The 27,260-nt window shown below is 41.1% G+C and overlaps 1 protein-coding gene across 4 annotated transcripts in view; it reads right to left on the bottom strand.

The window, feature by feature from the left end:
• UNC5D (unc-5 netrin receptor D) overlaps positions 1-26,819 on the bottom strand; it is a 161,307-nt gene extending 134,488 nt beyond the window's left edge. For all 4 annotated transcript variants that reach the window (XM_054804681.1, XM_054804683.1, XM_054804682.1 and 1 more), the window contains exon 1: positions 26,440-26,819. In XM_054804681.1, the coding sequence (XP_054660656.1) occupies positions 26,440-26,539 (100 nt within the window). In that variant the 5' untranslated portion in view covers positions 26,540-26,819. The remainder of the gene's footprint in view (positions 1-26,439) is intronic.
• Between the last annotated feature and the right edge of the window lie 441 nt (positions 26,820-27,260).

The following is a 27,260-nucleotide window of genomic DNA, read 5'->3' as shown; positions in this document are numbered from 1 at the left end:
TGCAACTTAGTCTTACAAACATTGTTTAGATTTAAATTACAAGCTTTTCACGGTAATTTCAATTGTTATAAATAAAGAACAATTTAAGAGATCAACAAGTATTCTAATTGTTTTTAATTTGTACATGCCAAATATCTTCTCATAATAAAGAGAAGAAAACAGAGATAGATAAGGAGGTAAATTTTCAAGAATAGATGTTACCAGGTCAGGTTTTCACTATTCTGATACTGTCCAGATTCAATTTCATCGTTTCATCTTGAATTGATTAATTGCTTCACACTACAGATAAAATGAGAGACATGTACAAGCACTCAATTTCTAAATACTCAGCCCTTCTTTTAATCTTCTTTAAGGACAATAATTATTTTTACATTCAGAGTTGTGTTTATCCTCCTCTTTCCAGCTCACAATATAACACTATTTTGAATAGAAAGATTGAGAGAGAGAGACACAGAAACGACAACAAAGAGACTTCAAGGGAACAGCAGCTGCAGAAAACAGGCACGGGATGGAACAACAACCACCAAGCTACATTATTCTGTCTCCCCCAGGGTAAATGCTTTACTGTTTGACAGCGTGCTGCACTTACACTGTAATTTTTAAACACACACTTATCACCTCATCCCTATTTTGTATAATACAGTGAAAAAACCCTAGAAAGCTCAAGCACCAGCACATTAAACAGGCCTGTCATGGTTCAGATCAAGTTCAATTTCATAGGTTTTTCTATTAGAGCCCCCAGCACTGTCACTATATGCTAATCAAAAAGCTAAACGATCCTCTCTCCTACGTGTATTTCAAATCTTCAGAACACGGGTTAGGAATCTAGACATACGATTTATTTGTGCCTTTCTCTACCCAACACGCAGAGCTTGAGAACAAGTTCAGATTAGATCTTAATGGCATTACACCACGTTAGTTACTGTTGAAGCAATAAGCGCAGTAATGCTGGGCAGCATCTCCTCACTCAGCAGTTGCTGTGCCAACGGCTGGGCTGTCGGTTGCACACAGCCTGCTTTAAAAGCCTTAAGGCTCCCTCTGAACCATTCAAGTAGAGCTCTCAAAGTCCTGCGCTACATTTAGATGGTTTCAATTACTGTACATCCACCATGGGTTGCAATCGCGTTCTCTTTTTTTCTCCTTATAACTGCTAAATCAGTGATAACATAATGTATTCTCTCACTCTGAAAAAGGATCAGCTTTCAGTATGAGGGGTTTGTACCTGAGCTAACATTCATTGCATCTGTACTTAACAGCTCTGGAGCTTTTACGCTCTTACTCGGGAAAGCACAGCAGTTCTTGAAACAGGATTCATGATAGCCATTTGTGGGTGGCCTAGAATCAGAACCTAAATGCCTTTCTAAATAGAACAGATATAACAATATAGAATAAGTAAGGAAAGATTGTGTTCCTCTGATCATAAATAATTGCTAGCGCCGAAGTTTTAACCTGCCAATTGCCTGGACATCATCACTGGACAAGGAGAGACCTATTTACAGATGTTTTATGCATACATCGTGCTATCGATAATGGGAGATTTTACAGCACATTTGTACATAAATCAAGATTCTAGCAAAGGTTCTATTTGTAACTCCCAAATACACAGCCTGCCCTTAGCTACTATGATGTAAACCAGACAAATATTCTATAAAAATAAGATTGACATAAATTGCCAAATTTCCAGCTTTTTAAACAGTTTGCTGCCATAGCTCTCCTGAGAAGCTGACTCTATGGATTCTTCAGGACAGCTTCCAAGAGCTTGAGCTTAAATAAAGAAGCGTAAAAAACAATGTCACATGCATTCACAAGAGCTTGCAAAAATGCAGCCATCATCATCTAGGAAACGTTTTAACTGAACACTAATTTAAACAAAACCTTTAGCAACAAGCAGCTTTACGTCCAACTCAATGAAATAGTGCTTTTTAAAGCCAGATTTATCACTGAGTTGAGTAATGACACATGCCAGGAAGATTTACCTATTTTAGATTAATCAAGTCACAGAACAGGAAAGCTTCTTGCCTAAGGTCATGGTTAAAATACATAAAAGCAGATCCAAACCTCCTGCCTCTCAGTCCAATGTGTTAACCAAATGACAATTGCTCCTACATCTATAAGTCAAAAACTACACTTAAAGTAGCCTTTTTGAAAGATTAGTTTTAAGGATTATCTGAAAATGCCATTTGCATGCCATTAAAAAGAAGAGAAAAAGAGAGCCATAAGAGAAAAAAAGAACAGCTTTTTGAGCAAAGTGGAAAACGAAGCATTTCTCTGGTTGCTGTCATGTTTGTGTCTCAGAGCACTTTGAAAAGCAGCAGTGTTTCAGTATCAGCGGTAGGTCCAGATACACACAGCTAGTTAAAAGAGCAGAGAATCACCATTTGGACAAAGCTGGCTGGCAGTTCTGGGTATCTTCCTCTCAAAGTGAGATCACCCATGTAAGGAACAGCCCCTTAATTTTAACCAGATGTGTTCCACCTAATACTTCTATTCTATGAACACTAACCTCTTCTTCAGTCGAACTACTCGTTCCAGACCCTTCCTCATTAAGGTACAGCAGCACTCTTGACACTACTTCCATTAGGTCATCTTTCAAGCCCTCTCCAGAGAATAGGTGTCCACACACTCAGCGGGTACAAAGGTGCGGAGCTCCTGAAAGTGCTGCGTGATGCCAGTGCACATCAGCTGAGTAGCACTACATCTCACTTTTAAAACTCAGACTTAACACAGATATTAAAGGCAGCAGTCAGGAATGTCTCCTCCTCCCAGGATGAAAAGCACTCTGTTTTATCTAGATAAGAACACCAAAGCAATGAGAGTCTATTTGGGAAAAGAAAATTTCCTACATTGCTTAAAACAAGCACTTCAGCTTGACTCTAGGAAAAAGAAGAAAAAAGAAAAGGCAAGGAAAAAAAGCAGAAAAAACCCCCTGTGCTAAGTTTAGCTACTCCTTTTCACTTGACTAGATTATGGAAAGACGACTGTCAAAGCCCAGACAGGGACTTAGGTATTTCTTAACCTGCCACTTAGAACTCTTTTGTCTCACATCAGCATTCCTGCTTTCAAAGAGAGCAATACTCAGAAAATGTTTTTTTGAGAGACAGCGTTGAATGGCACAGCTGTCAACAGAGCTATGATTTCACAAATTTGGAACTGGCATACAGACTTTCATACAGCATTCCAGACAGAGCTATACCATATACTTTAGCACCTGGGGATGCTGCTGGGTTTGGAAGGACAAATTCCGAAAGACAAAACGTAGGCACAGGGTTGCCAGAGCTGAAGGAGACTGCCGCCTTCCGGATTCAGTGCCCTCAGCAGTGCACCGTGACAAGCCTTTTTTTAAAAAAAAAAAACAACCAACCAGCAGTGACTGACTTGACCCCAGTAAACAACCTCCTCCTCTAACACAAACAGTTAAAAGAGCAATTCCTGTATCAGTTCATGACTTAGTGTTAGGTGCATCCATGGAGCAAACCGGTACCGGCCCGTGGCACTGTCAGTTGTTAACGTGCCATCATCACTCATATATAGAGAGAAACTAATCAATTATTTCCAACTTCAGAGCATTTGGCAGATTTTTGTTTCTAGTTGCAAATTATGACAGGTCTCATTCTGAATTCTTTTTTAAGGGATTCTACATTCAATTCTACCCAATGATTCAGAGCTCTGTAGGCTTATTCAGAGGTTTTGCAGATGCTTTATGAAATCAAAAATGATCCCTAGTCATCAGAAAGCATGAACTAGTACACAAGGCGCTGAAGTTTTTTCATCGAGCAAGGAATATACTACGGACAGATATTTCAATGGCTGCATAGCCTACAGTAGTAGTTTCTGACATTTTCAAGTGACAGCAAGTGCTACAGGCAGTCAAAGCACAATTACGTATTTGACAATTATGTCATCATGGTTAAGCAGCTTGGATAGATTTGCAAGCCTTTGAGAGGAGGTTGCAGAGCAGAGGTCACAGTTTATGAAATTCATTGACAGCAGTAATCCATCTAAAAAAACCCTTAATTCACATGCAATTAAATCATTCTTTAAATGGAAAAAAGCAGAACAACGCTTCTGTAATTGACTGCTGAGGCCAAGCGCACTCATCTTTCCGCTTTTCCTGGTCTATGGATGACCTGTAAGCGCTCTCCAGTGGCAGAATCTGGGGTTTGTACCTCAGAGGTCCGTTGCAGGACCTTTCTACTTGCCAGTGAGGAGACAGCCGTCACACCACTGTACCTGACTGGACACAATAGTGATTTCAAGAGGCCAGACGACAGCACTGTTAACATTCTCAATGATTTCAGTAAAACTACATAGAAAATCTTCACTGTGTTGGTCAGACTCTCTTTGTATTCTGAGCAGCAGAGCCACCAACAAATTCCAGGTTCTGGTTTTTTTCCTGTCCAGTTATTCCATTCCATAGCTACTGGAAGATACCAATCCCAGGTGGATATTGTGCAATACCTAGCAAGATCCATCCTAAGGCAGTACAGAAAGAGTACAGAAGCACACCTGAGCTCACAAGTGGTGAAGCCACAGACCGGAGTTCTTCTACCCAAAAGCTTCCTTCATTAACAGTGCTGTACCCAGGAATACTTTTCCCAAACTGTCTAAAATTTGAACAGCTATCAGAACTAAGACAGGAGTTCATGCCTTAGTGGGCACATTCCTGGCCTCAAGTGTTCCCTCCGGACAAAACTCATCTATTTCCCATCCTGCAGTCTTGCAACCATGGCCTTGGGCGCAGAGAGAATGAACCTGTCGGAGCACGTTTGGTGTATTCACGTTGCTACCAGGTATGCTCACACAGGCTGTCGGAGACAATCTGACACATGGAGGAGGAACAGAATGCAAACTATACATTCGGCTGCTCAGTAGGCTATACACTCCGCTCAGAACGGTATAGACATATCCAATGAGTCATTCTAAAATGATTTTCCTAAAAATGACAAAGGTCCAGATCAATACAGCTCCTGTGAGGCTTCCAACAAGGTCAGCTGTTCCCAAGGCACTGAACTAGAGCTGGCGATTCCCACGAGCAATACTTTTGACGACTACAAATCCAAGCTACACTTATTCAGCTGACCTAGCAACGAGAGAAGACCTACCTAATTCCTTTAACTTCTGTAATCCCATTTAAGCATGTGTTGGACACCGCAAACATACAGTCTTCTCCTGCAGTCAAGACAGAAAATTCTAATTTTATGGATTTCAGAAGAACTCTGGGAACAAGCAGATTAATCGGGCACACGGTTTGGAACATTCTAAATAAAAATTCCTGGAGCTCTTCCCCGATGTCACCAATGTTTTTATCTTTGACAGTAAATCAATACTGGCTGTTAATTCAAAGCATAGCCTTTATGTGTTCTTATGTGTTTATGTAGAAAATGAAGGGCAGTGTGTACCCAAAAGCTATTCTGTTTTTTATAAAAAGCATAAAATTAGATTTGTGGGACTAATTAAGCATAAGATGACTTCTTTTTTGGTCCCTTTACACTATTCTAGCCTTCAGTATGTTATTGCCAGCATTGAGACTCAGAAATCCAAAGCCATCGTGCAATCAACTACTTATGCAAGTAATATGGAATAGATTTTATTTTAAGTGTATGTAAAAAAATGCAAGATCAATCATCTTCAGGTAAAGTAGCACTATTGTGCCAATTTATATAAAGTCTAATTAACCACAGAGGATGGCTGTCTTTGCAGCGTTTTGTAAATAAAGTTTTACTTTTCATCTGCCAAACCTCCTGTGGTTAACCCAAAATCTATCACAAACCTCCTTGCAAGCACATTTAGATTTTCTGATCTGTGGCAGCCTGCATCCCCTGTATACCAGAGTCCACTATTTGTTGTGTTAATCCACTAATCCTCAAGCATCTGGTTTTAGGTAATATTTTCCTAAAATATTAAAATACACACTAACAGAATAACACTAATCACTCTTTAACAAAAAACAACCAAAAACCACAAACAAAAAACTCCCAACAAAACACTGGTATGGCAGTATTCATGCATCAATTCTGCAATATGACATCCACACTCAGCTTTAAGAACATTTGTTCTCATAAAGAAAACAGAGTTTGGCCAAATACTTTGTTTCCTATATATCCTAAAATGTACTAAAATATCAAGGTTTCATAGGAACACGGTATTTTCATACTTCCTACTCCAGCTTTTAAAAGCTCCAGAAATCTTTATTTCGAGCAATTATAGAAAATAAAAACAAATCTTCCATGAATAATCTATTCTATTAGTTTGCAGCAACAGTGCAAATTAAAATGTACTAAAAAAGGCAAGACAAGGAACACAGGAAAGTAGACTATTCAAGTATATAGTATATATTTTGAATATCACCTTTTTTATTTCTTATTTTTTAAAAAAGGCATTACTTCAAGTCCTGTTTATAGTGGTAAGGGCTGCTTCGATGAATTCAGAACTTTAAGATAAGACAAAAAAAACTCAGAATCTTTGCTCTGATACTGTACAAAGCCCATGCCCATCCCCAGTGAGCGAGATGTACAAAACCAAAAACCAACAAACTCCCAAAACCCAACCAACCAGACAAAAAAAGGCAATACCCAAGCAAGGAAAAGGCATAGTAAGAGGGTAAAAACAACTGATGTGCTGCTGCAAGTGGCTGTTCCCCTAAACAGACATTCCCCTCGCAAGGAAGGGATTTTATTTTTAATATATACACTCTGTACGTGATTCACTGCTTTCTGTGCCACCTTCGGGCTGTGCTTTGTGACCTGTGAATGTGTCTCACCTTCATTCAGCCCTTCTTAACACCTACTGCCTCACCCACACAAGGTTTGGGTTGCGCCCTGCGTGGACCTTCCGTGGGCCTTCCATCGCTTCTCCTCAGTCCTTCTCAGCAGGGCTCGGGGGGTCCTGCCTCGCTCAGCCTCACACACCCAATTTACCAGAGCGTTCAACTTTTTCCGCTCCTCAGTCTCACGAGGAGGAGCCGAAGGGCACGCTCTGCATTTCTGGGGATGGGGAAGAAATATAGCACTGGAGCTTCTCGGAAACTCTGCCTTCAGTGAGCTGAACACATTTCTACAGCTTCCAGAGTAACCTGCTGCAAATGATTCTAATAACTTTCTTTTGTTCATGACTGCGTACATTACATCAGCAGGCTTCTAAGGCCCAGCACTGCAAGACTAATTGGTTTTCACCACATATATAATAGAAAAGCTTATAACATTCTCAGTCATAACTTTAGCAGGATTAAAAAAAAAAAGTAAATAGGCCTGAGAAGTCACATGCTGCAGATATAATTTAGGAGAGGCTATTTTTATACTTTAATTTTAATGCAATTTAACATATTAAACTAAAAATGGTTCCTTTGAGATGAACTACAACATTCCAACTTTAACAGCTTCTCAAGTCTGAATGATAATGCATTGAAGCTTAGCTGCGTGCCAATATTTTATTATTTTAATAGTCATTCTCATTTAGGTTTTGATCCATTTTATGTTCCTTGACACAGATTAAGTTATTATAAAATTAATGAAAATTGTCTGCGTGGCAGCAGATTTTTTCTTTGGGCCTGCAAATATAATTATCCACCCACAGAAAAGAAGGAAAAATGAAGAGAGGGTCTCTATCACTGACGGAAACTGCCCTACATTTTTAACACAGGGAAGAGAACCTGCTGTCAAACATGTAAATCGTTTCCAAGCAAGCACCTTCCCAAGGGACCATGTTTACAACAGATAAAGTAGTAATTGGGAATGCAGCAACTTTTGCTTTTGCATTAGCAGGAAACAAGGCAGCATCAAAGCAAATCTCTGGTGAGGCTACAGCATGCAAAGTCAAGTCGGTGGCAATTTTCCCTGCCAATCAAAGGATTTCCTCTGGATTTCACAAGCTTTGTAAGCCAGACCTACCTCATGAGTAGATCAGTGCTCCTCCCTTGAGGAAGGCAAACTAATATCCTTTGGATTTAGTGTGAGAAAGACAAAGAGAACTATGACAAGTACGGACATCGCATATCATTAATAAAGTATGAAAGAGGATTGTTTATTACAAAAAGAAGAAAAGTCATTTAGCTGACCATTTGGCTTTCGTCTGTGTTTTAGCAGTTGGAAACACCCAGCTTTTAACTCTCGGAAAACATTATCAACAGTGGCAACTAACAAGGCAGTCAAAAGACGTGACTTTGGATCGTGCAAAGGCATGTAATTCACATAAAACCGTCAGTACACCACACTTTTACCAGTACGCAATCCTCGATATCAGTAGAGACATTTAAAAAACGCATGCACTAAACTATCTTCACCTTACAGAAAAAAAAAAAAAAAAATTAAAAAAATCTGTAGCTTGAGCCTTGTGCATCTGGGTCACAAACAAGACTTGAAGCGATTCCCTTCCCTAAAGCGTTATCAGGCTTCACACCACCTTTCTGAACAGAGGGGCTCTCGCAGCAGCGAAGTCATAAGGGCAATCCACAGCACCTGACCTGCAAGAACACCACAAAGTCTCCTGCCTGTTCATTAAACAGACAAAAATAAGAGTTAAATGGATGGGCTTGTACCGTGTTTTGGCATCTGGGAATGATAAAGTCTGGGGGCAGCTGAAGGATCCCAGGGATAGCTTCCAGAGGGAACGCCCATAGCTCACTCAGTGCCAGGATAGTTAAGCATAAAGACTTCTGAAGTGGGTTGGTTTGGACAGTAATGTATTTAAGGAAAATTGTAACATTCTACAGGTTCTATTTTTTTATTATTATTTTGGTTTGGTTTTTAGCAAGTGATATCCACTTACAGATGCAGAATTGTTTGGTGATTTAAGGCTATTTAATAAAATTCTGAAATAAAACTATTATAAAAATACATGATCTGGACAGCTAATAAACAGCCTAAAACTTTCCATGTATTGTCCTTTCTGGAACGTGCCAGGCTTAAAGTTTGTACAGTCACTTGAAAATGAAACTAGTTCAGAGAAAAGCCTACCAAAAAAAAAAAAAAAAAAAATCAATCAATGCCCATCACGGCACTGGAAAGCACACGGGCACCTGCTCCCTTGCCAGTACCTTCTACTCATATACATATTTCTGAAGACCACTCGACAGCCAACTCATCATCGTGCGTTTTATTCACAACCTACTCCAGATCTAAAGGCGTTGTCCAAGAGATGGAATGATTTCAGTAACATTTTAATGAGTTATACACTTTCTTCTTTTCCCATCTCACAAACACTGAAATCCTTCCCCAAAAGCTTAAGCTGAAAAACCAAGTTAAGAGCTTGAAACGAGGAAATCAGAGGCTCATTGTGCAGTCGCAGGAATTACGCTGATCAGAAAAACATTGACAGGAAATTAAACCCATGCTTCTGGATAGTATGTTATTGCCTTAACCAACGTATCCACACCCAACTTGCTAAGTCCTTAGTATAGTTTTCTTTCCATCTGACTCCCCTCAACTTCTGGCCTATAACGCTCCCGTTTACTACATTGGATATATCGCAGCTCACAGCAGACAAGATGAGTTTAGCCTTTAATCTAGCTACTTTCTAGGCAGCACGCCTACATGAACTCCAGTGTCATTTAAAATTGCTCAGATGTCTCCAACGTTGGTGAAGTCCATTTCTGACGATAATACCATTAAACAGTTGTCAAGACAGATTTGAAAGAAGACGGCAGTTTAAGGTTCTAAAAAGTGTTTTTCAGCCTTTTATGAAAAACTAGGGAATCCATAAGACAAAGATTTCTTTTGAAGTTTCTTTTAAAAATGCAGACATTGAGACATGACATTCATATTTCTGATAAGCAATAATTTATTAGTTCACAGCGTTACTAAGAATTTCTCAAACTTCGTAAAAGCCAGCACAGTTCTGTAATTTTTATCTCTCACGGCCAGACTGATACAAAGAACTGTCTGATATGGATATTCATAGGTGAAAGGCATCTATTTAGGTCATCTCTTCTGCTTGCCTTCAAGTACAGATTTATTTCTGGTAAAATATTATTTATATTAGGCTCTCTGGGGCTAAGATAAGTCAAAAGAAAACAAAAGATATATTGGATATGTTTACCTTGACACCTAGCAACTGCAAGGCATCTCCAGACCAGACACAAAAGTCACACACGCAGAGCCCCTGAACGTGCGGCTCCGGTGGCTCCGCGGCTGAAGAACGTCTTTTCATCCCAGAGAATTCTCCAGCTGTCTCAATGCTCTCTGAGGGTGAGGACTTGGTTTTTAAGTGGTGGATTGGTTTGGGGGATTTTTTTTTGAAAGAAGATTCCCGTTTCTAGAGAAACAGGTAGCAATGTGACAAAATCTAGGTGCAAAGGTAAAAGACCTTGAGGTGTGAATTACTATTAATAAAGACAAGAAATGCAATTTATCCAACAGAATTTACAGATGTTGTGACATTTTAACAGCAGGGAACCTTGCTTTTTTGCTATTCTAGTCACATTAAAAAAAAAACATTGAAATACTATTTCACAGGGCAACTTAAAGTAGTTATTATGTAATTTTACGTAAGAGAAGAGGCATTTGCAAAATAATCATGTCTCAAAGAAATCTCAGAATAATTATCAGCAGAAAATCTGCTCATGAAATGTGTAGTACAGAGGTTTTGCAACACTCAAGAAATCTCAGTGAGCAAAGCTGGGAGCACAACCCAATCTCCCCTGCAAGGTTTCAGTAAGCCAAGGCAACACTGGGATTTCACGGAGTAGAAGATAGAGAGGGTATTCTACAATATTGGGCAAGATTATAATCTAGGTTACATGTAAAACCATAAATAGCACCCTTTGTCTGCAGGACATAAAATATTTAAAGCCATTGTTGCAGGCCCCGTTGATGCATGTTACGGGGTGGTTTAGGTCTTGATTACATGCAGCCGAGTATATTAATTCCATCTTTTATTTCCTTGTCATCCAGATTTCTTCTGCAGCAAATCAGAAGCCACAGAACTCTGCCCATGGGAAAGCCAGCAGCTATTGCAGCCTGCCCCCACTAGAATTTGTCTTTTGGAAGTATAACAAGGTCATTTTTAAAAGATGCAAATAAATGGAGAGGGGAAAGAGGAGGAGATACCAACGAGCGATGAGACAGTCCAGATTATTAACTAGCATAAGATGAGGGAAAGGAGGTGGTACTATTCAAAATCCACACCTTTGCTCATTAGTCACTGCTGTGACACACAACTAAAACATAATACTGGCAACTGTTTATTTGGCAACGTGTGATGCAGGCTAGGAGCAATTTACAGGCTATAAGAAATGGATTCTTTTTTTATTCTCTCATGTATTACAAGTACAGGTCTACAAGAACACAGTGGTGTTTTTTCCTGTTTCCCCCTTTTAGAACAGATGAGCAATGCGCACAGCGTTTCCTTCCACTATAAATAAGTGACTATTGCTTTTATTTGACACTTGCTTTCCATTTTCCCATCAACGTCTAACCCAGGGAACTGACCCCTGAGCCTCCCCCCGAATGCCATGTGGGATACACTGCCACAAATGTTTCACACGTGTCCTTCCATAAAATAAATGCAAACAAAAACCCCACAAAACTAGAACACAAGCGAATACTTGAAATACTGCCCCCCCCATTTCTGCTGTGCTCGAAATGAAGGCTGTCAAGTAGTTTACAGGCATCTACTACAGGAGTAACGGTGCAAGAGAGAAACCAAGTAAGAGAACAGCTACAGCACATGCATTTTCAGTGTTTCATTAATTCAGTAGCTTCCTAGCTTATTCCAGTCTGGAAGAAGATGCATTTGTTTATAAACGTAAGGATTTGCTGCTTAGTAGTCTATGAAAATTTAGGACTGACCTAACAAGCATACAGCTTGCCCCAACTACTGCAGCATCAGATTCATTCTCTGTAGCCCTACGATACCAAGAAATAAGGGAGAACAACAAAGGAGGAGCCAAGGCACAAATAATTCATTTCACTTAAAGTTCAGCCTAGATCATCCCTATCTATTAAGAGAAAGACAAACCACACAGGGTGATCGAGAGCTCTGCACAACCCACCGAAGGTAGTCTAAAGTCTCACTGGTTGGCTGAGCCTATCAACCACAACAGCCATGTCAGAACAGATCTGGATGTGCTGAGGTGCAGGTGACAAGAAGGTGATCTGCTAAGAGCAAACTAAATGGGATTTCAGTTTAAATGCTGATTTCGTTATGCGACGAAGCAGATTGTGTATTCTCACATTAGCATCTCAGTTATCACTTCAGGCATGCAAAGTAGACACAGAAGTAGGGATAGCAAATACTGACTATAAACTCAGAGTCTCTTACTGAGGCAAACACGCTAAATTTAACTGACATGCTCACGATGACCAGCCTATGAGAAGAACTACCACAAGTAGGACGATTCCAACTTACGGATTCATTGACTCATCTTACACAAAGGGAAGGGTGTCAAAGATGTTTTAAAAAATGTAATTTGACGATTTCTATAGACACTACAGAGAATAATGAAATATAAAGCATGTTGGTGATTGCTACTGCACCCCAGCTTTTCAAGCATGCGTGTATTACTTTGCTGAATTCTGCGCAGATACACAGTTAGGTGTTGCACTCCAGCTGCCGGAACACAATACTGGAGGTTTTCTTAATTTTCACCCACTGTACAACTAGGGGAAATCCTTTCTGTATTACTGCTTATGTTCATCCAATTATGAAATGAATATTTGGTAGAGCCTGAATTTACCTGAGAGGTATTGACCACATTTAAGTAATGAAGTTTTCATTTCCATCCACCAAGAAGCTTGATATCATTTGAAAACAAACATGTTTTGAGTTCTAGTCAGTCCCACAAAAACCATGCACGAATACGGAAGAATGTGTGTCTGCAGGAGCACTATCAGGGCTACCTAACTTTTTGAATTAAAGTCTTAAAGATCCTTGACATGATAAAAAGACTCTCTCAACAGTCACCTTGTCATAGTCTTCTCTTTATTAAAACAATTTACTTCACGTTGTTACTGAGAAATTTGTTGTGCCAAATCAGTGGAATAGCTTGCAACAACAGTAATAGCCACAAGAGATTTGCTGATCTCCAGCAGAAATAGTTTAATGACAACCTAGAGGTCAAAATCTGTTTTCATAAATACAGGACATCATCTCAGTACTCTGTATAGGAGTCTATTCATAGACCAGTCTAAATCTTTATTAACACTTGCCGGTGACAAATCTGTTTTACTGAAAAGCCACTCAATAGCCAATATAATACTTTCACCCCAAAAAATTAAGGCTACAATCCTTTGATCAACCCTATTCGCCCTACGCTTTTGAGCACGTTCTGCCAGACAACGCACTAAAGCAAAACAAATGCCCTTGTTTTCCAATGTATTAAAAACTATCAAGATGCATTATCTGTGGACAGCTACACAGCGACAAATATTACGAAGTAATCTACACAAAAAGGGTTGCAAAGGCGACTGTTTGTAATCTGCTGAACAAAGTCACAGCGCTACTACCAAAATCACAGATATATTAGAAATAGCAGCATCAGAATGCTTAGCTGTCCTGATCAAAATCAAACTTGCTCACTAGTATCTTGTACTCCCTTCACAAAACCAACGCACACGTAACACTCCGAGTATTTCTGTGTCAGTATTTCAAGGCCAGCTGGGGAATGGCTCAAACACCACATAGAAATTATCTGCTTTTTTCTGAGTTAAAGGAGACAGAACACGGACAAGGAATTGCAATGGAACCTTCTTCACTAACACGAGACAGTATGTTGCAACATCCCTTTTGAGGCACACGCCAGTCTCAAGAGTAAAAATAATAGCTGTGGTTATTGCTATGATATATGCGGTACCAGATGCTGGAGCAGAATTTTGTGAATTGTTTTTATTAAGCCACTGAGCATTTTAAATAGCCATGAAGAAGGTTTCTCCTACTGCTGTCCACAATGCTGAGAGATTTAAAATAAACAGAAGTGCAAGAAGAACAGCTTGGGCTTAAAACAAGTTCTGTGTTTGTTCCTAGGAAGGGAAGCCTTTTTATTTAAATAGGTTTTACTTCCTCATCCTCATTCCCTACCCAACTGCTGCCTCTTTTCAAACTCAGATCCAACTTAATCCCACAGAGGCAAGGGAAAAGAAAATCTTCAGCCTAAACCAAGAGAAAAATCACTAGAAGACAAACAAAAAAGCAGCTACCAAATCATGAAACAATGTTTCCACCTGGAGGTTTTTAGATGTCAACTACATTTTGTTGAAACTATTGGAAATTTGAAAGTCAGAGATACTACTAGGAACTCCATGAAGCAAACGTGGTGTGTGAACATGATGGATGCTGCAATAGTTAATAAATTATTTCGCAAAGCTCAGCTAAAGAAAAAATCTTGATAATGTATGTTGAAGTGTTTTGAAAGATAGCATGTTTTCAGTTCATTCACAGCAAAACAAAAAAAAAAAAAAATCACACTCACTAGACCAATTTAAAGTTTTTTTCAAGAATGCACTTTAGCATTACTAAGCTAAAATAATGATATAAAAATGGAAGCAAACTACCCTAGCTGTGGCGGATCTCATCATAACAAACTATTGTTTATAATTTAGACAAGTTATTTATTCCACGTGCGCTCAACTCCCCTTTATTAAGCAATCCTTTTCTCCTGCATCGTCTTATTAGAGACGCCTACTTTAAGAGGTAAGAGGTTGCTTATAAGTAGCAACGTGCCAGTCTAGTAACATGCTTGTGTGGCAAAGGAATTTTTTCTCTCCTTCTTCCCCCTCCAACATAACTGCAGAAAAGAATAATCAACTGTGGAAAGATCTGAATAGTTCAGTGGGCATAAAAGAGGTACTGGCAATAAATTAGGATATTGCAGCCCTCTTATGGGTTTCAGACATTGCTTCGCAGCTGATACCATACATGAATTTTAAGCAGTCTGCTGGGTCAGGCTAGCTCTTGAGAAGCATTACCATGCATCATCATCAGCTGGGTCGTAACAGTGAGCCTTCAGCACAAGGAAATACAGCTCGCTTACGGGACACTGGAGTCCCAACCAGAACAAGTATCACCACGTTACTCTAGCAGCAGGGGAGCTTTTTGCCCTCCCAAACTTCCAGATGTCCCTTCAGGTGTCTCACCCAAGTACCTGTGCAAAGATCAGCCCCATCTAAAGCCATCAGAAGCCAACTTAGAGCACGGGGTCCCCACTGGTTTTAATCTAAGCTTATCTGAGTCAAAAGTCATTGCTTCCCTTTCTGTTTTCCTTCTGCATGACATGGCAAAAAGACCCACAGGGCAGCAAACTGTGTGTCCTGTGCGTACAAGCCAACATTTTGGCTGGACACGTGACATGTCATTCTGTGTCTGGCCAGCTTAAAAAAAAATCCACAAGAACCAAACAAAAAGCAAGAACGTGCAGCTGTTTATTTCCAGATGTACTGTGCACTGAAAAAATGAAGCAATCACTCCCACACCTCCATTACTTATCTTGGATTAATGAAGTTCCTTCCTGTCTGCCCAGTATGAAAAATAGCTTGTTCTCCTATAAAACATAGTTAAAGCATTTTAAATATAGATCTTCCAAAGGGTTTTAAAACAAACAAAAACCCCTCCTTTGTGTGAGCTGTTAGCATTTTGTGGATTTTTATTGTGTGTATTTGCAAAGAAAGCAGAGGTTAAAAATATGAACCCAAACCAGGCAAAGCCCTATTTCTCAGCAGCAGCTTCTTCTACTCTCTCGTGTAAAGCTGCTTTAGAGGTGAAGCGTGAAACGCGCGGGTGAGGGAATGCTGCAGGTTGCACGACAGCGCAGCAGGTTGCACGACAGCTGAACAGAACGGGCCCATGGAGTGGTGGCTGGCAGTTTCCATCCTGACGGGCGAATCTTTTGTCCTTACAGGACTGAGCAGACTGTAACTGATGTTCCAAAAGCACAAAAATCTCTTGACAATAGTTCTGCTAATGGCTGTGGTTGGTTTCATTCATGGGGGCTGCAGGTTGGCTAACCACCACCACAGCGGGCAGCAGCAGGACTCTGGAATTAGCTCCACAACATTTACTCTTGTTTTATCTTTTACATGAGGTAAATCTCTAAGACACAGAGAAACAGCAAATAGTCTACACAACGCATTTTCAGAAAAGTAATAACATTTAATCAGCAGAAAGAAGGCCCTTCACCTTTTGCCTCCCTTCATTCAACCAGAAGATGCTGGAGAGCATTTATAGAGAATATTTCAGTAACAGTACTTTCAAAAAATATAGAGGTAGACCAGCCAGTTTTCTGCACTCCTCCCCCCTTCCACTAACATTGCTCCTGCCCTTTGAAAAAATATGAAATCTCTTGAGTACTTTCATATCCTCGAGGGGTAAAAGTGCTAAAGAGCACAGCTGTATTTCAAACACAAACACACAAATCAGTTCATGACTGCTGAAGCTGTTCTGCTGGAAGTGGTAAAACCAGCTAGAAATGTCAGTTAGTTACAGACACCATCTTATCAAAGCAATAGGTGATGAGAGCTAAGAACACTGTGGTCACCATTTACGATGTTTTACTAGTCCTCTCCCCTCCTACAGTGGCATTCCATCACTGCTGGACTTGCGAAGGGGTCTTGCTCTGAGGTTTGCCACCTTTCCTGCATTTAATGTATTCATCAAAAACCCCCTGGTGATTAGAAACACCAAACTAGAGACAAGCACTAAATAATATTGGAAACTGAAAGTCCTTAAATTATTCACAGAATTCAAACAGGTTTTGAAGTACACTGTGGCGTTTCGATAGCCATGTAATTCAGTCTGACATCATAAGCTACAGCACTGCAATGCTAATTTGGGAGATGATTACAGCTGTAAGAGGTTGGTGCAGTTTTCATTTACATGTATCTCTGGTCTGTCTTCTGAAAGGACTAAGGACCTGCTAAATTCTAAATTCAACGGGAGCATCGGTCTACCCAGATGTGGCTAAGATCATTTCACTAATCAAACAGTCACAATGCCTCCCTACAACCCACTGGTGGTTAGCATCACTACAAAGTTTTTAATTTTCCCAAACAACTTAGTGAAATATCACGTATGCTGCAAAATCTTGTGATAGCCTTTTGGTGAAAAATTCAGCATGTAATGTGAGAGTGGGAATTTATCTGCTGGGACTAATGTCTATTACCATGTGTTCTCCCTTTACGACAGTACTTCTAATTGTTAAACCTCAAGACCTTGGCGAAGGCATTATTACAGTTACTTAAGTCAAGAGCTATAGCCCAGGCTCTTCTAAAACCAGGAAGTTTCTCCACCTACGATGTACTCTTCTCCCTCCTCCACAGAGTTTGCCTGGGGAGGTGGAAGGAAGAGACAAGTGTTCCCATTCTATTTAAGGCATCAAATGAAGTTACACCTGTTTATCTCAAAGAAACCGAACACATCACCGTCCACTCCAAGACCCAGATAAAGTTATGATGACTCAGAAGATAAGAATCCCAACCTTCAGGGCCTTTTCCTTATACTAGGGTACATCGATGGGAATTTTGCTACTGATTTTACAGAGTAGGAAGATACCCATCATAAGGGTAATCCTGATTTTTACGCTTGCTTTTCCAACCTCTTGCTAATTCCTCAGAAAGGAAGCAAGGAGAGGTTGGCACGTGATTTGTTAAATTACAGCTCTCAAGCTTGAACAGTTAAGTCGTGTTTCGTACAACTCGAAACAGAAAACACTACGCAATCTTTATGAAGAATTGAAGATGCAAAAATGAGAGCCTGTATTCAAGTGATTGAAGGAAAGTTATCAAACTCAGCATAAGCCAGGTACCACATTACTAACTCCCAGATTCAATCAAAATAGAGCAGGAATATTTAAACTGTAGTCTAAATTGGATCTGTAACAATCTTCATAGAAATAGGCAAGTCAAGTAGCAAAGTTATCTTTGGAAAAAATCTATTAGCCGTAATGGAATGATAATCCTCTTAGATTCATTGATGCTGACAGATTAAATACTTTAAATTCATCTTTTATTTTGTTAGCTCATTTGACACAAAATAAGTCCTACATTTTTAATATTATAGTGGGAGTAGAAGGAGCTTTACTGTTACTGTGCCAAATTCAGTATTAATGGAATGCCTCTGGGTATTCAGTAGAACTATAAACTGTGCTACCAAATGACAACTGGAAAGGACTAACTTGTTTCCACTCTTAACATACAACCACTATTTATTAGAAACTAAATTAATATTACTGAATTTGCCTTCTCTTTAGAAAAAAGCTAAAAAGCTGGACTGATAATGAGAAAGAATGCATGAATAAACACATTTTCCCTACAAGAAAGTGTTAACTAATACAGGGTTGCATATACTGCCAACCTTTTGCTCCTCGTGTCAGGCTGGCGTATCTCCAACAGAGCAGCCTGAACGCTCCGAGCAATCCTTCCTCCTTTGAGGAACCACCGTGCTTCTGCAATAGCAAAACATTTTACAGCAACGTTTCTCAGCCCCAGATGCGACTGCCAGACAGACTCGCCAAACCTACGCACAGATTCGGCGTGCTCTACGAGAAAGTCCTAGCTACAAGATGACTTATTGTTCTAGTAACAGGGACTTTCCCAGCATTTTATTCACAAAACCTTTCAAAAGGCTGGTTTCATACTTCTGCTGATCAAAATTAAACGTTGAGACCTGGAAATTTTTCATTATACAAAACTATTTACTGCATAGCCCTTTGCAATAAATTTTGAGATGTTTGCATTCACGCAAAATAATATATACCAGGCCTAATATCATCCATTATTTTTAGCTGATTACGGGTCCCAAAACCCAACCTAACAAAAATCAGAATACACGCAGCAGGCAGAAAAATAAGGCAGATGTTCAGGATTTCACCTCAGATACGCCGAGTTACTCAATTTTGGATCTACAGATTTGACCCACTGATTCTATCAGGATTCTATAGTTTACAATGGTAAATAAGAGGTTTTTGCACTGCTATATTTATCACTGGAATACTTGTCAGCTACTTTCACTCATTTTTAAAAGGGAAATTACTGATCATTTGCCTATGAACCATATAAGGAATCTCAAAGTCTTAAAAATGCATAATTATCCAGGACAAATAATTAAATTCCAGAATTAGAAAGCTATTTTAATGAATCTATATTTTTTGAAAATTACTTAGCTCTGAGAACTACATGATGTGAATAATGACACTGGGAACTTTATCTGGAAGCCTTCGGTGAGGACATCATGCTGAAGAGGAACGGTGTGCATTAAATATATGCACCACCTGGTATCTTCCAGTGCGTCCAGTACATTCATCATGGATCTGCAGTACGTAGCTTTTGACGGGCAAAGCGCTGTTAACTGCTACCCAAAATTACTGGTTTATTCCAAACAGTCCATGTTCTTTACAGCCAAGAACCAAAAAGTTCCAGCTGAAAACTAGCATTATGTGTCAGCAGCAGTAAATACCTTACAATATATCAGCAGCAGCAAATACCTCCTGAATTGGAAGTTGAAATTAGTATTTCAAAGGGTAATGGCTTACCACAGATCTTTAGCGGTTTTAAATCTGGCCTAGAACATAGCTAACCTGAAAAATCTGTCACCATAAAAGTCACAGACACATCTGTTGAACTGCAAGAGAGATATGGTTTTATAAGAAAGGTTGAATTCAATTAATAGAGCAAATTTGTTTTTCTGTAATGCAATTTATTATTAGGAAAGGTGTAAGTATAGAAGCAATTTTGTGAATAACTGTTCACAATTTATAAGAAGTCTCCATGTTTGCTCTTTTTATGTTTATTGACTGCCAAGATTCAAGCAATTAAATTTCACATGCAGAAATGCTCACACAAGAAAAGTTTTAGATCCACAAAAGCACTTTCTACTGAAAAAAAAAATTCAGTACATCCAGCCAGAAGGTGAGCCATATAACACTTGTTTTAAGCGTTTACAGATGAACAACCTGCACGGTATTTCAGTTTTCTGTGCTGTGAGTCAAAGAACACTAAAACATGCACAGAGCAAAATCCAAAATATGTTATTTGTAGCAGGACAAACCAAAAATCTCATCAACCTGGAGCAGATTTTTTCAAAAAGCTTTTTGACATTCAACACAAGTTAGACATCAAAGCATGTTAAATATTATGTTAATTCTCTATTCAGCATAAAGGCAAAAAGCAGGTCTCCTGGAAAAAGTCAGAAGCAATTTTTTAGAAGTTTTTCTATTGTTGTTCCTATTGCTTCTTTAGAACAAGCATGGATACGAAGAAACAAAAAGAGTTTGGCTACACTATTTCCATTCATTTTGAATACACTTTCTATGTCTAGACACATTCAATAAACTTTATCTGCGGATTAATGATGCTCTTTTATTACAGCGTTTCAAGTGTTGAAGCATCCATTGGACCTTCAAAGAACAGAAGCCATTTCCAATTACACCCAAACCCTTACTGTACGGGTACTGTACACAGGGCAAGAAAAGCTAACCATCACCTCCAAAAGGGAACCACAAAGTCACTCTCTTCAAGGTTGCAGGTCTGGAGCTGGGACTAAAGTCCAGGTACATCCATTCCCAGCCAAGCCTTCGACATCTAAGTCCCCTGATCGTGATGGTTACAGAACTGGGAATGACTGCAGTCCAGACAGTACAAGAACTGGTCTGTTGTGTTCGTGGACTGGACGCTACAGCTTCAGGTCATCTCTACCTTGCAAAGTTGCCTGGCCTGCCTATTAAAGGCAGAGCCTCTACTAAAAATGTTTTTCTGTGGAACAGTAGACTCATAGAGCACATATCTGGCATCCAAACCGAGCCACCTCCCAGGCCAGCTTCCCCTCGGATGGCCACCTAGTCCCAGCCAGCATCAGCTGGATGCAAAGTGGGTAATTAGCATCAGGACTTCCCATTTTGCATTGCTTTTCCATCGGAACAGTCCAGACCCAGACTGCTTCTCCTTTCAATTGCTTGCAACAGGTTTGTGGCTTTTAGAAACTCTTCAGAACATTGTCATCTAGAAATTAAGGTCATTGCCTGTTTGTATTTTTCTCTTGCTGCGACACATTGAGCAGAGGTTTCCAATGAGATGTTCACAGTAGGAATTTCAAACATGTACGGTAACATTTTATATTTTTTTTGAGCACAATACAGAAAGACTAGGATAGCTGTGTGCTGAAATTATGTTTGTGATGCACGCGTGTAATTTCACATACGTATCCTTGCCTGAGAAACCATGTTAATTTGTCATTGTCCTAAAACAATACAGACACACTATTGCACAAAGAATACCTTGTGTAAGTAGATTAATTAGATACCACCTATTCATCCTCTTCAATAATCCAAAAGCAAGCTAATTGCTGAATAAATTCAAACCATGCTAAGGTTCCTAAAGGAAATATTTTTTATCGAAACGGAACTAAATTAAACTCAGTGCATCAGGGCTTCACTGAGGTCTGTAACTTTATAAAATTCAAAAAAGACACAGACAACAAACCAGACAAAAACACCTACAGCAGCAGTCAGCAGAATACTCATTAGGGAACATCACATTTAAGTGTAATTGCCCTCCGACATCCCCTGCACGCAAGTTCCTATAAAGCATTCGGCACTAAACGGTATCGGGCAAGTAACTGGACTGTGCCAGCCAAGGGCCTGCAGTAACAGCTTCTTTATTAACAACACTTTTGAATAGTGTTAAAAAAAGGGTGGGTGGGGAGGGGAAATGGATGAAAATGAGATCGGTCACAATTATGCAGGTGAATTACAAAATTCAGCTTACTTAGGCTTGTACATAGCGTTAGCATCTTCTAATACCTACTTCTTGCTCTAAAATGGGGCTTATTGACTTCTAACGAGATACGATGGAGCATACAAAATTCCATACTTACAAATACTCATGCTCTGAGCTAAGGCCACATGATACTACATGAAAATTAAAGTTCTTTAAAAGTATAAATAGAAAATTAAACATTTTTCTATTTTATACAAATGAATCTGACCATCTGCTTCACTGCAACAACAGCAGCATCTAAAAACAACTGAAACAGCAGCCTCTGGTGTTAAAATTCTGCTTTCTGCTCTTTCTCTCAGACTCCACCTTTCACCAGAAAGCAGGACTAAAACCAGAGAAAAGATACATCAAGTGGCCCAAGGAATCCTTTGCACCATAAGTAATCTTCCATCTTAGCATACATCATGCTGTTTGTGTTTGCCTCCTGTAATTCCCTGTGAAAATATCAACAGATTAGCTTCTATTCTTCACTGGTGAAAATTCATCTTGATACCAAGTCTTCTTACTGTATGAAGATGGAAATTTTCTTTCATAGCATGGAAAGCTCATTTCACCCCTGCACAGATCAAGCTTTATTCTATACATCTGAACAGACAGAAATGACACATCCCTTGAGCACAGATATGAACAAGCTCGCGTGTATGAAGGATAAGCCAAGAAAACCCACCCCTGCAATACGTTACCTTAAAGGGCAGAGTTATCCCGGCTTTCCAAAAACGAAATATTTTCACAGAGATGCATGCATTAGAAAGAAAGTGCACGACAGAGGCTGCGCACGCCTCATTTCCAGGACAGGATCATATGTACAGCTCTTCAGGTTTTTGTTTGAGTAATACAAGTTAAACTTACTGCCGTTCTGTACGTTCCAGAAATTCATAGTATGCTCTCTGTGCAAAGTAGTAACGTACTCAAGTATTATCAGAGCGCAAATTAAAACAACCCGCATAAGGATAGTGTTCTGTAACAGACAAAACTAGAGCATACTCATGTCCAAAGTCTTACACTCAGTAGGATTTTCCCACTCTTTCTCTGAATTATCTCACAAACTATGTGACACAGATTACAAAGACAGTAATAAATGCAGGAAAAAAATCAGGACTAAGTGAAAGCCTTAACAAAACTGGACAGTAACTTAAAAAAAGGTACACACATAGATGCTCTACGAGTTCCAAAGTGTGACAACTTTTGCATCGTGCACCCAGTTTTTAAATATTGCTCTTTAGAGCCCCCAAATTTCCTGTGGGTTTAGAGAAATTAATTACTCCCTTTTGAAACCTTAGCTCTCTACCTACAAAACCGAAAAGAAACGCTACACCACATGCAAACTGAGCCTCTATCGTTGTGAAGATCTGAGAAAGATGATAAACTATTTAGTAAACAAACCTACAAGTGAAGGAAGTTTATTTTCTGAGCAGTTACAAAGTTAAATAATCTAAACGTTGACAGAGAAACCCACACGAGACACTACAGGATAGTGGAAGGATGGTTCAAAGCAGAGCACGTGGTTTGTTATTTTAATGAATGCTTTATTCTAATAAAACAGAAATACGACGTTATCTGGAGTGATTTGAAGAGTCATACAAGAGATTCCTATAGCACCCATGTCTTGCCTTAATTTTTGTTTACTCCTATATCACTCGTTAAGAATATTTCAAGTCTGCACCTAGCTCAAGTATTAATAACGTGCATACTTTACGATCAAATAAATCAATATGCTGACACGGTGTGTATTCAGTTGGGGCTGGCACGTCAGAAAGGTTTCAGACAGTAAACTGTTGAATGTACTTAGAAATAATCAAACAGCTTCACTCTCAACAGGGTATAGGGAACAGAGAAAGAGAACTTGAGACAGTCTCCTAAAGCAACAGAAATCATATACTTCCGTGTGGATGCAGAAATCAGGACACCTAGACAACCTCTCTGCTCTGTTCGTGCAGTGTAAACGCCAAAGCAGAGCTGCCCACAGCAGATCAACAGCACTCCCTCAAATAAAGCACCAGAGACAGCTCTTACACAGCTCTGAGCTGGTGACAACAAAGTACTTTGCAAATACGGACAGAATTCTCAGCTACATGCATGAAATATCAGCCCATTTATAATGAAATAAATGGAGGCTCATCTAATTTGCACAAGGACCTTATTAAATGCAAGACACAAGGTACAATCCGGACACTTGCATACCAGTCCTGTCTTCACCACTAGATTTATCAATAGAATTTGCTATTTTTACCTTTCTAAAACAAGCATTATTTCTCCAAGAGCTCTGCTGTCCAGAGGCTGGTTTGTCATCTTGGTTCCTAGATGCAGAATAATACTTTAAAAACGCAGCTCTCCGGACTGCATGTTATCAGTGCTTTTTATGTTAAAAACAATTTAACACACCCCCCCCAAAATTGCAGACTAAAAGGAGATATTTCCTTCGACAGCTTGCTGTCCACAGACCCACCCGAGTTCCATTAGGTAGCTTAGCGGAGCATTTTATCATAATAAAATCAGTAGCAATATGCAGCGGCTACCAAGCCGTACAGTAAGTGCCATACTATTGGAAAAGGAAAATCCCTGAACAATGCTTATTTAGAACAAAGCGTACTCAGATCTATAAACACCGTGTAACACATAGCTTTAGGCTTTAATACCGAGACACAGAAGAATATTAATGTTCACGTTTTATAGACATCTTTATTCAGGTACATGCAACCCAAAATTAGTTTCGATGCATCAGTGAGGTAATAAATATTAGCAACTCCCTTCTCATTTTCAAATTACCATATTGTCTATGCATTTTTTCCTGTAAAATAAAAGCCCAAAGCTATATATGTATATTCATGCCAATAGATTTAAAATCCTACGCGAAGGCTATCCACAATCATTTCATTTTTCTTTAAACTGCATTCAGAACAGAATCCAGGAATACAGTGTGTTTCAGAGGCAGCTTTTAGACAACTTCATGAACTAAAATCTTATAGCTCACCGGGTTGTTAACTGAGGCCAACTGCTTAAGCCAAAACTACAAGTAAACACTATGCAACATCACAACTGAGACACCACAGACACCAAACTGATGAAAAAATAGACTGTTCTTCCCCAGAATAACGTCCAAAACCAATTCTGCTCCAGTCTAGAACTTGAAGTGTCCCGCACGGTAAATTTTAATTAAATAGTTGAAACTTGTTCCTCAACAGCAACAGCAGTCCTCCTGCTACGCGTGACCTGCCGTGTGAAATTTCGGATGCTTACAGGGCCTGATCCTGACCCCACTTCACACAGTGCAAGAACTGCCATGGAGTTCTACCAGGTGGGTAAAACAAAAGGCAATAAGCACCTTGCATCGCTGATTTAAATATGCATGCATTCTTTTGCAGTCACAGATATTTCCTGCTGAAAGCATTTAAAAAAAAAATCAAGAGATATTAGACCTCATTCTATTCTCACCATTTATTTCCCTGTTCTGTGGTTAGTTTGTTTTTTTCCAAAGAACCACCAAAAGACTGTATTGTGTCCATTGCACAAAAGCCCCTCAGATCTCCCCTCTGCTAGACCCGTCCTTGGACTGGAAGGGGAGAACACAGCAGGTGAGGTGGCCGGCAAGGTGCCCAGGAACTGTGGCAAGATGTCACAATCCGCTAGCTACCTGCGGATGACTTCCTACGCAGAGACCCAAACCAGTAAAGTACAAAAGCAAATGGAAGCAGAGAGACAATAGGCATGCAGAGAGAGACCAGTATCGACAGTGAGAGCAATCTTTTAGGATCTACGAAGTCCGATTGACAGATTGTTCCGTAAAAATAAGCCATTTGTAATGAACGTGCTATTATAGACTCTAAATAGGGAAACTGTGTCTTATCAACAGCAGGCACTTTCCTCCAAGAAGGGTAACATAACACGGATTGCCCCCCCCACACTTCCCAGGCCCTTCAATACTTCAAGGAGTCCAGATACACCAGCCAGGGCGCCAGGATGCCAGGCGAGGAGGAGCTGTTGACATCTTTGGCTATTTGCCCTAAAGAGATTATTTCCCTCAAGTGATATACCAGGAAAAAGTTAAATAAAAAAAAAAGGGGGCTCCGAGCATCTCAAATATCCACCTTACACATACGAAAACAAAAAAATACACACACTCGCGCGTACACGCATCCAGCCTCGGGCACTCGCGCTGTTTGACAGGTAATTAGATTCTCACTGCCAGAGCGGTCCCTGAACCTCCCAAACCCCATCGTTTGGGACAACTCGACCAGTCGCTAGGACCGTCGTGAATGTTTCTGAAAGACGCTGTCCAAAGGATGCAGCACCCGCTGGATTCCCAAGGATGCTTCTGCACTGAAGAGCCAGGAGCTCTCCCTGTTAACCCAGCACCCCGGCGGTACCCGACCTCCGCCCCAGGGATCTGAGCCGCCACTACAGCTCCCACCGCAACGCCTCCTACCTCGCTGCCCCAGACCAACTCCGGACGCGCTGGCCCGCAGCGGAGCACGATCCTGTCGCCTCCCGCCCTTCCCCGGGCTGGGTCGGGGCTGGTTTTTGGGGGGGGTGGGTGCCCGCTGGCCGCTCTCCCTCAGCCCTGGCGGTAACGGCCCTCCCAGCGCGCGCCCCTCTCCCCCGCCACGGGGGCGCGAGGAGGGAGGTCGCGCGCGGCAGCAACCGGTGGGACCCCCCCTCCCCTCCCCTTCCCCTCCGAGCGCCGTGCTCCTCCCGCCGCAAACTACTTGCGGGGAGCCCGGCCGGGGGCACGGCGGTGCCCGCTTACCTCGCAGGGCGGCCGTCCAGCTGCAGAGCCCCAGCAGCAGCAGCAGCAGCCGCCGATTCAGGCGCAGGGGGCAGCCGCTCCTTGCGGCCCCTCCGCCCATGCTGTCCCCGCAACTCCCGCGCCTCTCCCCTCCGGCCGGTGGAAGGGGAAGGGATGCAAATCTCCTCCCGGTCCCTCCGGAGTCGAGCTCAAGCCGGAGAATTCACCTTTTCTTTTTTTTTTTTTGGGTGTGTGCGGGGTGTGTGTGTGTGTGTGTGGGGGGGTGTCCCCCTCCCCTCTCCCACCCCTCCTCTCTCTTCAGGTGCGCGGAGGCTCCCCACGCCCGGCCAGGCGAGGGCGGGCAGGGGCTGCGGGCAGGGGGCTCCGCGCCTCCGCTCCGCTCCGCGCTCCGGCCACCGCCGACTAGCGAGCCGCGGCGCGCGCCCGCATCCCTAATGAGCCGCCCCTCCCCCGCAGCCAATTAGGCGCGCGCTGGGCGGGCTCTGCCGCCGGCGGGGGATGGGGGGGGATGGGGCCAGGTGCACCGGGCAGCCCCTTCCCCCCCCCCCGGCTCCGCACGGTGTGGCGGTGCGGGTGCGCAGCCGGGCAGCCAGCCCTGCAGGGACAGCGAGCAAAAAAAAATAAAAAATCTGCTACCGCGGCCGTCGGCATCGGCTCAAGCCGAGTTTGGAGCACGGAACCGTGCTGTGGGACCCGGGGGGGCGTTGATGGGGGGAGAGCAACTCCCCCCTCAACTGCATTCACTGTGGTTCTCTGGGTTTTGGAGGTTATTCTGTTAAATTCACACATTTGGGCACAAACCCCTAAAAAAAAAAAAAAAA

Source organism: Grus americana, chromosome 26 (genome assembly GCF_028858705.1).
Source record: "Grus americana isolate bGruAme1 chromosome 26, bGruAme1.mat, whole genome shotgun sequence".
NCBI lineage: Eukaryota > Metazoa > Chordata > Aves > Gruiformes > Gruidae > Grus > Grus americana.
This window is presented reverse-complemented; position numbering and strand designations above follow the sequence as displayed.